Source organism: Cupressus sempervirens, chromosome 1 (genome assembly GCF_028749045.1).
Source record: "Cupressus sempervirens isolate cs-2001-9-10 chromosome 1, ASM2874904v1, whole genome shotgun sequence".
Classification (NCBI taxonomy): domain Eukaryota; kingdom Viridiplantae; phylum Streptophyta; class Pinopsida; order Cupressales; family Cupressaceae; genus Cupressus; species Cupressus sempervirens.
In genome coordinates this window covers 871393865-871408064 of record NC_143118.1, presented here as the reverse complement: position 1 = coordinate 871408064, position 14200 = coordinate 871393865, and the positions used below count along the sequence as shown (strand labels likewise).

At 34.6% G+C, this 14200-nt stretch overlaps 1 protein-coding gene and 1 pseudogene across 1 annotated transcript; both read right to left on the bottom strand.

Annotated features, from left to right (window-relative positions):
- The window catches only part of LOC149580599 (peroxisomal 2,4-dienoyl-CoA reductase [(3E)-enoyl-CoA-producing] pseudogene), a 61294-nt pseudogene extending 52809 nt beyond the window's left edge, over nucleotides 1-8485 (bottom strand).
- Nucleotides 8486-9955: 1470 nt separating this feature from the next.
- Nucleotides 9956-13205, bottom strand: LOC149580598 (oxidoreductase ptaL-like). The gene is made up of 3 exons (XM_089805128.1): nucleotides 13199-13205; nucleotides 12567-13021; nucleotides 9956-10204 (listed from the first exon to the last, which is right to left on the bottom strand). Exons 1-3 carry the CDS (start codon nucleotides 13203-13205, stop codon nucleotides 9956-9958), a joined length of 711 nt encoding a protein of 236 aa, XP_089661254.1.
- Nucleotides 13206-14200: the final 995 nt, after the last annotated feature.

The window sequence follows — 14200 nt, the reverse complement described above, 5'->3', positions numbered from 1 at the left end:
ATCAACATCAAACTTTGCTTTTGTGTTTTCATTCAAGAACTTGTTAATTCTATATTCTCAAACCTCTATGATGTTAATGACATAATCATCCCATTTAATCTTTTTGGATTCCTAGGCATTCATCTATGGTTCTAGGGTTGTCATCAATTTATCAGAGCTTGCATTGGTATTTGTAAAGTAAGACAATCAACTGGTCACCTGGTCATGAATTGCATCCAACCACTCACCATAGGCTTGGGAAATGGAATGATCCCTTTTGACTTGTTCAATAAAAGTCTTATTCAGGGGAGATTCAACATTGATGATAGAAATGATGATAGGTAGAGCTTCTACATTTGGGCTCTAAATTTCATGAATGTATTTAGCCATTTTTTACAGTGATCTCTTTAGCTCATACTTATCTCTTTGATATTTCCATATGTGTTGGGAAATCCTGGAGTTATTTGAGCTCCATATCTTCATATCTATTGCTTTGGAGGTAAGGCCAAGGATGGATTTCTTAGCTATATAATCTTGGGTTAGATTTCATCTACACCTTTCTCAACCATTAGCTTCATCACCTCTACTACCCACTGCCATATATTCTCATCCATATTCAACATAGTTTCAATCTTTTCTCTAGCCTTCCCAAGAAATTTTCTTACCATATCACCCACTGAAAGAGTTTCCGATACTATACTCCTTTTCTTACTCATTGATAACTCAAACCAATTAGGGACACAAAGATTCTCTTTAGGAGGAGGGAGTTGTAGCACATATGATGAACTAAGTGCCATTACACTTAAATTATTAGCCCCTTCTATTATTTGTTGACTCCCCTGTTCCATCTCACCAATCAGGAACTCCCTTGTTCCTCTTGTTTCTTTCCTTAAGTCAAGCTCAATTGTTACCGATTTATCACAAGTCTCCTTCAAGATACTCATCTACTCCTATTTCTTCCTATTATGAGAACGATTCCACTTGATGGAAGGAGGAAGATGAACTGAACCTTGAACAAAGTGTCCAATTTCAACACTTGACTTTAGCTTTCTTGTAGTGGGAGAAGGAATAACTTCATTAGTACAAACAACAACTAAAGGTGAACTAGAACTAGCATGAACCTTTTGTACACTACAAGCCACTAATTTTCATTATTTCTTGCTTATGAGCCATTTTTATGTTCATGTTAGGAAAGGCAGGGTTCTTGTATGGAAGTCATCCTCCTCTAGCATTGTCCAATCAATTTTCGGCAATGGGTAAGATTCCACTTGCTCAATGTAAGTTGGGTCAACAATTTCTTCATCTACTTCTTTGATTACCCTAGAAGTATCTAGCGAGAGATTGAAATCTTTGATTTGTGCTAGTGACAACCTAGACCAGAGCCTCCTTCTAACCTTCAAAATCATCTTGACAGTTAGCCCAGAAATCTTCTAAATGGGAAAAATGGAGAGTAGAGGAACCTAGCTCAGAGTACCTTAGGGCAAACTCTTGACTGTCAAAGTTAGGTTTGGTAGAATAGGTTAATAGGTTCATGGATTTAATCTTAGCTTTAAGCTTAAGGGCATCTTGGATTATTCGGCATTTATAGTGCCTAAGTTCAACAAGGAAGGTGTAATTATAACCTTTATAAGTCTTACAATTCTTGTCAACATCCACCAATTGTCTACATATCTCTATCAACACAAAATGATCTAGGCAGTGACGAGGTAACCTGAGAGGCTTTCCTTCATATCCTTCAATCTTAAGGTAGGTGAACTTGGCGAATTGAGTAAAGAAACTACCATAAATATCAATCAATTGAGTAGCCTCCTCTGTCAACCTCATGTTCTCTTTCCCTTGCAATTCAAACACTAATTTAGCTAGAAAACTATCTTGAACTATTTTGAAATCCTCAAGGTTTCAAAATAGGCATGCTTGGATTCTAGTTTGAGTGTGATAAAACCTTCCATTTTTTACCACAAGCCAGGATACAAAAATAAAATAGGAGGTCATATAAAAACTAGAAATTCCAGAAGCTTGAGAATGTTCTTCTTGCAGCCCAACGATAAATTTATCTTTTTTCCAAGATTGTTTGGATGAAAAAGTACATCCAATTCTCCCAATGGGAAGTGTGTGGGTTCCCTTTCACTTTGTTTAGTAGTGTAGTGACACCCTTAGCCTTAGGGATCATGTGTTCTCTAGTCAATGGACATAGAAGGTGAGAACCCCCTCGCTCTGATTTGAAAAGTCAACCTTTTGCAATGGTATTATTGAATTTAGTTATATCTGTGGAGAATTGTGTGTAGGAAGAACTAATAGTCCAATCCTCATAGATTTCATGCGGAGGGATCCTTAGTGAAAAACTCAGCTAACATACACCAGGACTTCACCATTAAAGGTACATATACACTTTTTGGCTGCATCATACCTATCTCTACATTCTAGGACTAATTTAGGATAGGGGAAAGCTTTGGGGAAAGTAGATGTTTGCAACATACCACTGTCTACGACTTTCTGAGATATGGAACTAGGTTTTGGGTTTGCAAATCTAGCTAATAATTTACCCATATCTTCTTTCACTAGGAAAGTGTCTTCAATGTTAGATAGGATGCTACTTATAACAAACTTCCTAACTTTATTGGGTAAGTTAGGGCAGAATGCAGTAGCCATGGCAAGAAGGTTAACTAGAATGAAAAAAATAGAAAGAATACACAACCCTTAAGATAATGCAAGAAAGAAATGACACCTAAAAAATGAAAGGCTAGAGACTCACCGCGCTGAGTGCATGCAAGCTCATTGCACTAGTACATCTGAGGCCATTTTTCGACCATTATTGGTCAAAATTTTGACCCATTTTTTGACCAAAATTTGACCAAAGTCAACCAATCCATTGGTCAGAATTTTTTCAGTCAAAATTTTGACCAACCTTCTTGTTGGTTGAATTTTTGACCAATGCTTTGGTTGAAAAACTACCATTGCCATTGCGCAAGTTTTGTCAAAAATTGGTCGAAATTTCGACCAATAAAGGTAGAAATTTTGACCAATGAAGGTAAAAAATTTTGACCTTTAAAGGTAGAAATTTTGACCAATGAAGGTCTAAAATTTTGACCTTTAAAGGTAGAAATTTCGACCAATTAAGGTCAAAAATTTTGACCTTTAAAGGTAGAAATTTCTACCAATGAAGGTCAAAAATTTTGACCTTTAAAGGTAGAAATTTCTACCAATGCCTAGGTGTAATTTTTTTCCAGGCATTCTATAAAACAGTTCACATGCCTTGCGTATGATATGAGATTTTGCATGCATCCTGCACTCTCTCATCCGGCTGCTGATGGATTACGGAGAGTGATCTGAAATGATGACGCTAAAAAACACACAATCAAATTCAAAATGAACTTGCATTACAAATGGATTGTGGAAATCTGATATTGTTGATTTAGGACGCATTTCTACCAGGACAATCACAACTTAAAACATATATGTTTATATGTTTTAAGTTGTGATTGTCTTGGTAGACATGCATGCAAAATCAACAATATCAAATTATATGTTTTAAGTTGTGATTGTCCTGGTAGACATGCGTGCAAAATCAACAATATCAAATTTCCACAATCCATTTATAATGCAAGTTCATTTTGGATTTGATTGTGTGTTTTTTAGCATCATCATTTTAGATCACTCTCCGTAATCCATCATCAGCCGGATGAGAGAGTGCAGGATGCATGCAAAATCTCATATCATACGCAAGGCATGTGAATTGTTTTATAGAATGCCTGAAAAATATTGACAATAACTAATATGCTTCTTCATTAATATGCCCGATACAATAAGAAAACTTGGCAACTATGCACAACAAGTTATACGCTAAAAGGAAATCATTTAGGAGATATAGAATTTGAACAACCATATGTTAAGATTCTACAATTTGTATCTCTTGCCTAAGTCTGACAGTTGAGAATAAGTTCATCATCCTCCCTACAATATGTTCCAATGGCTTGCACATCCACAAAAGTTCTAACGTCCTGAATTTGTAGAATATGAATTGTTTGGTAGCGAATGGAAATGATTGACAATAAATCATCATATAAAAAGACTCCCATGTGAAGCATGAATAGCAAAGGAAATGAATATGGGTGATAGGGAAGAGAATTCAATAATAGAGGCTCTTAACTTTAGTTACAATCATGATATAGGTGATGCACAACTGCCTCTTGGATTAACATTCGATCCCACTGATGAAGAGCTCATAACACATTATCTCATTAGAAAGGTTTTAGACAACAATTTCACAGGAAGGGCCATTGCTGAAGTGGACCTCAACAAGTGTGAGCCTCAAGGAGGGTTCAATTCCCTCCTTTATTATTCACTATGCATTCTAAACGTAACCAAAATCGATCTAGATTAAATCACTTAAGTTCCATAGCAACATGGGCATTACAGTAGAGGATCTGAGCTCCCAATCGGCAAGGTGATCCCAAATCTAGGCTCTAAGCTCGATGATAAGAGAGGCCATCAATACTCTAAAATGCATCTTTGGAGGGATAAATCAGGCCCTAATTCAATTAATTTCAAGTAAGTCAGATCCTAGTCGAATGAGTGCTTTAATTGGGACCCATGGCCCTAAATCTAAGTTTGCATTAAACTTACAATTGCTTCTATCAACCATATGGGCCTAAATTTTTGAGCCATCTCCTCTGGTTTCTTGCAATGCAACAAGACTTCACACAATATTTGTAAGTGGAACTTTCTTGAGATCCCCTTTACAACTTAAAACACTAATTTCTAATAGTAGGTTGCTGCAACAATGTGTCTACTGATCAACTATCCAATGAAAGTAAAATATGATTCTATTATGTTAAGACAATAATAAAATCAATGGAGAAATGAAAATAAAGAATAAAGAATAAATGACTTTTATCAATGGAGAAAAAATTATTTTGCAATGGGATGGAAATTCAATAAGCAAAGTTGCAACTTGCTTCTTCTTTCACGGCCCAGCCACATCCTATCTTAAATAAGAGACCCCTCTTCTGGAATTCAAGGATTTCTCTCCATGTACCTTACTATTTTTCCAAACTCTATAACCTTGAGTTTTAATTTCATGACCAATCCAGGAATTTTAAAAAATTTATAAATCTGTAACCCTGATTTATAATGTCAAGAATCAAGCCAGACCTTATATACTACGACATAAAATTTATAGCTGGAACATTTAATATTAATTCTGTGACTAAACCCAACAAATGGCTATGTATATGCCATGAATTGTATTGATTAACAGAGAATTCCTTGTTGGAGTGTGGATGTAGGCAAGATTTTGCCAAATCACAATAAATACTGTGTTCTTGTAATCTATCTTTTTTGTTTATGCTTTACTCCATTTCTTTACTCACTTTAATATTTACAATTAGAAGAGGTAAAACTTGGAAATGCGTGTCAATCTATAACTAATCTCAGCAATAAACCAGAATATGAGTTTTGTATATGAAGAAAGAAGATAACTTACAAGGGTTGCATGAAAGAAGATCCAGATGAAACCTATCCCATGGAATGCTGGATATGTAAATTTATCGTACATTGTTATTCATTTGAATAGCCTATGATGATTTTAGAGGTCCTACATGTAGAATTTTCTACTCATGCTAAATCTGAAATTTAAAGAATGATCTTGCTGAAAGATAAAAGCAAAAAATTACAGAAATAGAAGAAAAATAGAGCTGGTCAAAAATGAAATTCTATTATTCATTCATTTGTGTATCAATTACAAAATGTGAGTATTATGCAAAACCAATCACCCCATAGAATAGGAAATCACAATCAAACACCCAACAATAATTGACACATATAAGTTTTATCTCCAACTAACATAATGCAGTACGGAAATACTCCAGTTTTACTGTCCAAAGTAGAAGTAAACTAGAAGTTAATATTTAGAGAAGTATGAGCTGTTAGTTTGAATTAATCACCAACATCCCTCCACACGATGAAGCCGGATACAACCATTTATCATGTGGGATTCGCACCCACTACATACCATGTTGATAATCCAAGCCTACACAGACAAAGGGTCAAAGGGCTTGAGGGACATCGATTGCAATGTTAATGATGTTTTGATGTTGCATTCTTCTATAGCCTGTATTCAATTCTCTATTCACAACAACATATGAAGCAATCAAATTAGAATATGAAGAGTTTGATACCATAAGCCAAATAATTTGAGAAAATGGAGTCATGGTAGTTCATTCTTCAGCATCATCACTACTTGTAACTTTCAATAAGTTGTGTACCACGATAGCCATGCTTTCGTTGTCCTCATCCATGCATATTGGAAATCAAAATATGAAGGGTCCATTTCTAACGTGGACATGAGAAAGCTAATGGACTAAGAGTTAAAGGTAATGATCAAGAGTACTTGCATAACCTATAAAACTAATAGAATTGCTAACCAAAAAAGAACTTAAATCATCTAGAGTCTGGACATTTTTGCTAAGTTATAAATTTGGGTTTAGGATCAGTGAACGGGTATCTGTATATAGCATTTGGAGCTCAACCATATAACATATAAAAAACTATAAATACATATATATTAGACTAAAAATGGGAATAAAGTTCCAATAACCATATAACATGTAAATGATAAACAAAACAACCATTAAATTACATCTTCAATTTACTGTGTCAAAATCAAATGTCACAATAAAACATTTTTTTTATTTCAATTAAAAGAGTTCATTTGCAGCATAAAGGGACAATTAAACTATTCACCGGAGGAGGAAAAATCAAAGAATCTCACCAAATTAATCCTAAGTGAGCTAAGCTGCTAATCAATGCATATCTGATGTCAACAACTTTTAGTGGGCTATTAAAGCCAAAATAAGACACTATTAATATGAAAAAATATTCAGTTGAGTTTTTCCTTTGGCAGTAAGCTACGATAGCAAGTCTGGATAGATGTTGGCAGGGGTTCATCTGTGGTTCCAGGAAATTGCATCCTGCTGCACCAAACCAATTTGTAATTGTATACATGGTATTATTTGACCCATTCTAAGGACTGTAATCTATTGGGGTGTCCAATGCATTCTTGTCTAACTTTTGAAAAGGAGTTCTATCTATGTTGCAAATCATTCCCATTTTGGGTATATATAGATATTTTAAGGATATGATTTCTGTGAAAGTAAAACAATTTCCCATTGAAACCACATCTTTGATGGTAGTGACTCTCTTGCTATTTTCGCTACCAGAGGGTCAAATGGACCATGTGCTCCAATTCTCCATTGTTTGGATAATAATAGTAGGAAGCACCCAATGCAATTGCAAAAATCTCAAAGATACTCGGTAACTAGTTCATCAAATATCAATAATATCAAATAGATTGTGGGCTAGTGTCAAGTTATTGGACTTTAAAATTACAAATTTAATTCACTGGGATAATAGATCAAATACATTTCCTGTCACGATTGCTACATGAATTATCTTTTGCTTGATATTCTTGGTTTGATGCACGTATTACTCAGTCGATGCCCAATTTTTCTCAAATTTGATTTATTTAAATTTCTAGAAGAGGAACAGAGCATTGGCTGAACCTTTGTTGGAGCTGCATATGGGCATCCAAAACAATTTTCTGAATAGATTGCACTCAATTCAAATGATTACCCAAATAACCAAAGTCCAAGCATGCAACTCAAGCTTTTGTGTCCAACTCTAAAATGTAACTAAATTTAATTTTGTAGGAAATCCTTAAACATCTCTTGAATAATACCTAGTTTTTAAATGTCTCTTGAATAATACCTAGTTTTTAAAAAATCAAATGGCAATGTTCTTTAAGAATCAATTGCATAGCATTTTCTAGTTTTAGATCATACATATCCAAGTTAATGCTCTCTTAAAAAAATGATGAAAATCATATCTAGCCTGTGGATAAAGATGGCACAATTTTTTGGCATGTAGAAGACTTTTTCCTATCATTTAGTACATGTGGTCCCTTTTTCCTATCATTATTAGATAGGTTCAAGAGATACTAACCAGTGTCAAATGCCAAATAGATGATCACCATAGCAACATCCCATATTTCTCCTTCTTTATAAAGAGGTTGGTTTTTTCGAAGATCACCTAGGAATTCCTTGGGTGAAAGTATGTCCATTCCAGGAGTACCTTCAATTGGACCAGATGCAATACCATTTACACGTATTCCATAATCTGTCCCCCACTCTAAAGCCATAGATATTGTAAGACTATCAACAACTGCCTGTAAACAAAACAAAACTTTGCTAGATAACTTGTTTAAATTATTATGCTAGTAAAATGACTCTCATGTTTATGCTGAAACATTTAAATTTATTAAATAGTTAATTCAAATCTTAATCCAAGAAGAATATAATGATTAAAAATGAACCTTTGTAGTAGAGACATGAATTTGATACCAGAAAGCTAAGTACTGTATTGTAGCACTTAAGTTTAAAATAATACCAGCCTCTGAAGGAGGCTTTCCAATTCCACCTTCCCTCAAATACTTCAATGTTGCTTGACTCATTGTAAATTTGCTAACAACATCAATATCCAGTATTGCAACCACATGTAATTTATCTAACTTACAATATAGGTGATGGAAATATTCCAAATACCATTTAAAGACCAACCATCCCTAGGGGTTTTTAGATTTCTAATGGTATTTGGCCAACCATCCCTACAGATTAGAAGAAGCATGCGAAATAAGAAAAATGTCAGGAAATTTTTGATAGGTTACAAATTTAATAATGGAGCACCAAGAAAGGTAGATAACAAAAACCATATTTTACTACAGATTCAAAGAATGATTGTTGTGACTAGAGATAAAATTATTATGGTAAATTTCTGTGTTCTCAGCTACATACTTGCTGACGCCCACATAAACATGGCCAAAGGTCCCACTTCCCAACAACTTCCCCTTTTTCCATCATGTTGTTGGACTTGTAGGATTTTCTTTCCCTGCTGGACTACGTGCTCTTGAAGATTTTGCTGAGGGAGAGTAGGGAGAGGAAGATTCCGCCCATGGAATTCTACCCAGAGTTTTGGCCTGAACCTAGACTCGAACAATTGCCTGATCCAGGAATACACAAATCCATATAGAACCTTGGAGCACCAGCACCTCCACCTGTAGGTGAAGGATGCTTTGAGGCAAAATATTTCATTGGACTAGAAGGACTAGACATGGCAGAGCTGTCAGTCGCATTGCCTAGAACTCTATTAACCAAAATCTGCAATTTCTTGGGAAGCGATTCTCTATTTGATGAAAACCCCTTCTTTGATGCCACAGGAAAATTCTATGGTTTATTGAGCAAAGAAGCATTAGATTTCAGTTGCTCATTATTATTTTTATTCTTCTTATGTTTCTTGTAGGGCTTTGAGACCAAACCTACATATATTATGCTTTATTCCCAAACACAAAATTGTCAATAAACAGTCCACAAAAACTCAAATATACAAATTCATATAGTAAATAGTGAAATAATTTGTCAAAGGAGAAACCTAGACAAGCAAATTTATACCAAAGACGACAACCGGCATGCCAAAAAACCCTAAGCAAGCAAAAACATATGCAAAATTATCAATGAAATGCTAGAGACACTAGATAAACCGATGCAAACCTAGAATTGGCAAACATGCTAATGATCATGGATATATCAACACTCCTAGCCATAATTGTCAATCAATATGACAAAAACCCTAAATAATCAAAGCATTGTCAACTAATATGACAAAATGCCTTATAGATGAAACAAATTCATAACCCAAACTATCAATCCAAACAACAACAACAAGCCACATAAAGAGAAAATTCACGGCCAAAGTCAAAAATTTATGCTCATAGAACTATGGATAAGCGAAACCACATCTTTAATTATCAACCACTACATCCTAATAACTCCAACATTGCTTACATTCATTCAAACACACATACATTAAGAGCTTACCTATTATGATTGTCTGTTGGATCGTCGCTAGTGAGAGAACTCATGCTAGATTATAACTCGGATGTTGCACCATTTGCACTCTCCAGCCTGTTAATACCTTGTTCAGGTGAAGGCAGGGGCAAGAGCATGCCGGGGTAGATAGATCTGTCTCTCAGAGACTGGGGCTGACTCGTACTCACATTGATCCCAGAGTCACACTGCAAAAAGCTTTGGCAGCGTGTCACAGATGTTGATGTGGACACCGATGGAAGTGCACTCTCCGCATCCGATTTCTCCCTCGAATTCACTCCTTTAAAATTCTTTATGAACATTCAAATAGTTTTATATAGGTGTTCATTCATACGAGTAGTTAGTTCAATTATGAAAGTTAAACAAAATTGAGATGTATAGTTTTAAGTTTTTATCATCAAGATTCAAATCTTTAAAATTTTTAATGACATCTACAAGACCAAACAGTCAATGGGGCCAAATCTGAGAGCACAATGACCTAAGAACCAACTGACCAATCCCAAAAGCAAACCAAGAGCAACAACAAGATCCTTAAAAGATAGATAAGACATAAATATTATGTGAACAATTTTGATATAACTCAGTATTGCTAGGTTCTTGACTCTCAAATAACAAGATATTTATATAAATTGATGCTTCATATCAGATAACAAAACAAATTCATAAGTAATCTAAATCCTCCATCAAAAAACTATATGACTGTGTAAACAATTAATATAATATGTAAATGTAACAGATGGGACAATAAGGCCATGCATGAGAATCTCAAAAGAAGTTCAGCCTTCACTGTTTGACTATCATGGCTATACTAGGATAACTATGGTACAAGGGGTGAATTGATAAATGTGTCCCTACAATTGGGACTAACAATAGCAACAAATAAATAAGCAATATTTGAGAGATATTTAAACAACATAGATCACCTGGAAGGCTCTTAAGGTTGGTGCTAGATGACAAAATCAGAGGTTTGAAAAGCATAGTTGAATTGCTAGTCACAATGGGAAATAGAGGTTTGCTGCCTACTGCTTGGAGAGCTATTGTGGATCCAGAACTATAACATTTCTCGTTCCTATACATGTGATTTGAGATATAACAATGCCTTAATATTGACTATGAAACTCAGTCTTTGCTTCTTTATAGTTAGTTCTGCAATTTATATTGCCAAAGCATTGATGAGAAATATCATTCAATGTGAATCTGTTAAAACTTCAAACTAAGAACATGTAGCATGAAATTAATTACTAACTAATGTCATTATGCCAACATCACTGTTGCACTACATCCTAGAATAGTTTAACAATATACACTACTTCCAAATGGCATTTAAAGTATGCAAGCTAGAAAGCAAATCTAGGTAACAAAAATGAGGGTCAATATCAAGGCCAATGTTTTACCTTGCCATTTGGCAGAGTCAGTCAAATATATTTAACCTGCCCTTGAAAAACATGAGATTTGTTGAACATCCTTAAGATTCATTTTATTTTTTTTCCTTACCTGTAACTCGTGGTATGCAGAATAATATTGTGGATATCTTCCATTTGGCCCCCCAAAAGCTTCCTGCCATGTATCTAACAGGACCAAGATCTTTTCCATTGATCATTCAGAAATACAATACAAATTAGACAAAACACAAAACAATTTATCACAAATGTCTTATATTGGTTTATATAGTGGCTGAAAGTGCATATTAGATTCGTGGCACTGAATATGATGGCTGGAAATTACATATCAAACCCGTGTAGGATAATATTAGTCTTTCTGTTGCATATCATACTTCATATCATACCTTAAAGTGGTCATTTACTAGTCCCAAAGTGGTCTACAGAAGCCTACAATAGCTAGCTAACATTTGGATGTGATACATTTTGATTATATGACATTAAAACTTATGGATTGAATTATTACAGTTTGATTTGTGACTGATAATAGGTCTGTAATCTCTCTTTTCAGTCTTAGCAGTGAACAATAAACTCATATTTTTCCATATCATTTAGCTGTACATGTTTTGATTCATTGCATAGTCATTTCCTTTAATCATTTGTAATGTGTTATCATAAACAATCATCAAAGTGAACTCAACCAAAGTCAAATTAGAATTGCCAAACTCAGAAACATCACCATTCCCGGGAGTCCAAAACGTACAACTATTAGGTTGTCTTTAACTTGCTTCTAGATTTTGATTGCATGAGGAGATTCTACATTTTGGATCACATTTATGTATCTCCTTCCTCTCTTGAACATATTAATAATATATCAAATGATTCAATGGGAATGTCAAAAAAATAGATATACAAACAAAAGTGAACCCATTTAGTTGTTGGCATTAGCAAATGTTGCATTTGTCTTATACCCATAATTTGCCAGATGTTGGATATGATAATTTGGAATTAGATTTTGTTGAGCAAGAAAAATGAAAATGAAAATTTGATTCAATTCTGATTCCAATTGACAATTTCAATTCCACCTCTTGAATGGGACTAACGTATCCTCATTTTGAACCAAACTGAAAATTCAAAACTTATTCCATTTTTAGTATGACACATCTAAATTTAGAACTAATTTTTTTCCAAATTTGTTCCTACCAATTAGATTAATTTGATTTAAACCTCATTATCAACATAATTAGAACCAAGCATATTCTATCATGCTTACCTTGACATTGATGATATCCCCTGCAGCAAAAACAATATTAGTCTGCCCCTCCACATGCAAAGAGCTATCCACCTTGACAAATCCATGTTCGTCTACAATTCTCGCAAATGTTGAATCCTTGAACCAAGATGTGCCCATTCTCTTGCCAATGCATATAAAGTGGGAATCTACATTGATGATCTTCCCGCTGCTTGTAGTAAAGCTTGTTGTGGTCTCAGAAATGCTGTTCAAATCAATGCGTTCGTTGAGGTTCACTTCCACTCTCTTAGACTTGAGCCACGAGAGAGCCTTTCTTGATGCCTTTTCCCCCACAAATTCAAGAAGCCTAGAGCCAGCATGGATGAGGACCACTTTCTTCTCTGGAAAATCTACCGCTATCTCTCCTGCTAGTTCCACTCCAGTTGGCCCCCCTCCAATTATCAAGACTGTTTTTGAATCCTTACTCTTCTTATTGTCTGCAAGAAAGATATATTCAAATTAGGCAATTGCTGCTTTTCTTTGTAATAGCAAGATCTTAATGAAAATTTAAATAAACTTAATATAAAAAAACCACATTCAAATCCACAATTCTCATTACCCACGATTTCTCATGAATGAAAACCCCCAATTTATAAATTCTAAACCCCAAATACATATCATATTTGTCCATGAGATGTTTTGATTTAGAATGAGTACAAAAAAGAATTCAAGAAAAGATACAATGACTATAGGATGAGCCATTCAAGCTCAAGACAGATGGTTTTAGAGTCATAAATTAGGAAGATATTTTATGTAAACATAAGCGACTAGAAAAGACAAGAAAGAGGCAGGCTGGATCATCAACTGCTAATTATTTTTTCACAGTATAAAAAGAGATCAATAAAACAAGTCATTTTTTTGGGATTCAAATGGTGTGTTTTATTAGCATCAATGTTTCTGTGATCTATCTTTTCACTCTTCCGAATCCTACACTTTCTCATCCTGCTGATGGTTTATGTAGTAGTGTGATCCATTAAGTTGATGCTAAAAAATTGTATGTCCCTCTAAACCCTAAATCCAAATCATATTTGTCCATGAGATGTTTTGATTGGCATTGAGTGCTAAACATAAATTTAGTGAAAACATAAAGATAACCAGTTCAAGAAAAGATACAATGACTTTGGAATGAATCACTCAAGCTCAAGACAGATGGTTTTAGAGTCATAAATAAGGAAGAGATTATAGGTAAACATAAGAGGCAGGAAAGAACAAGAAAGAGGCAGGCTGGGTGATCAACTGCTAAGCTAATTATTGTTCATCCAGTACAAAAAAATCAATAAAGCAATTTTTTTAAATATTTGATTGTGTGTATTTTTTAACATCAATGTTTTAGATCATACTATGTGATCATGAGTAGTGAATACGGGTCAATGAGTCTGACTCAAAAATCACACAGTTAAATCCTGATATTCACATCACAATTTGACTTGTTGTGGAAATTATCTCCTACTTATCAATTGATGAGCTTAAGGGGCTTTCTAATGAATGGTTCATAAGGCACAAAACTTGGTGAAGGTTTTTCAAATGGGGTTGCAAGGTTTGGGTTTAATTATGGAGGAAACTCTGTAGTTAAGCACACTCAGGTTGGAGTAGTACTAGGATGGGTGACATCCCGG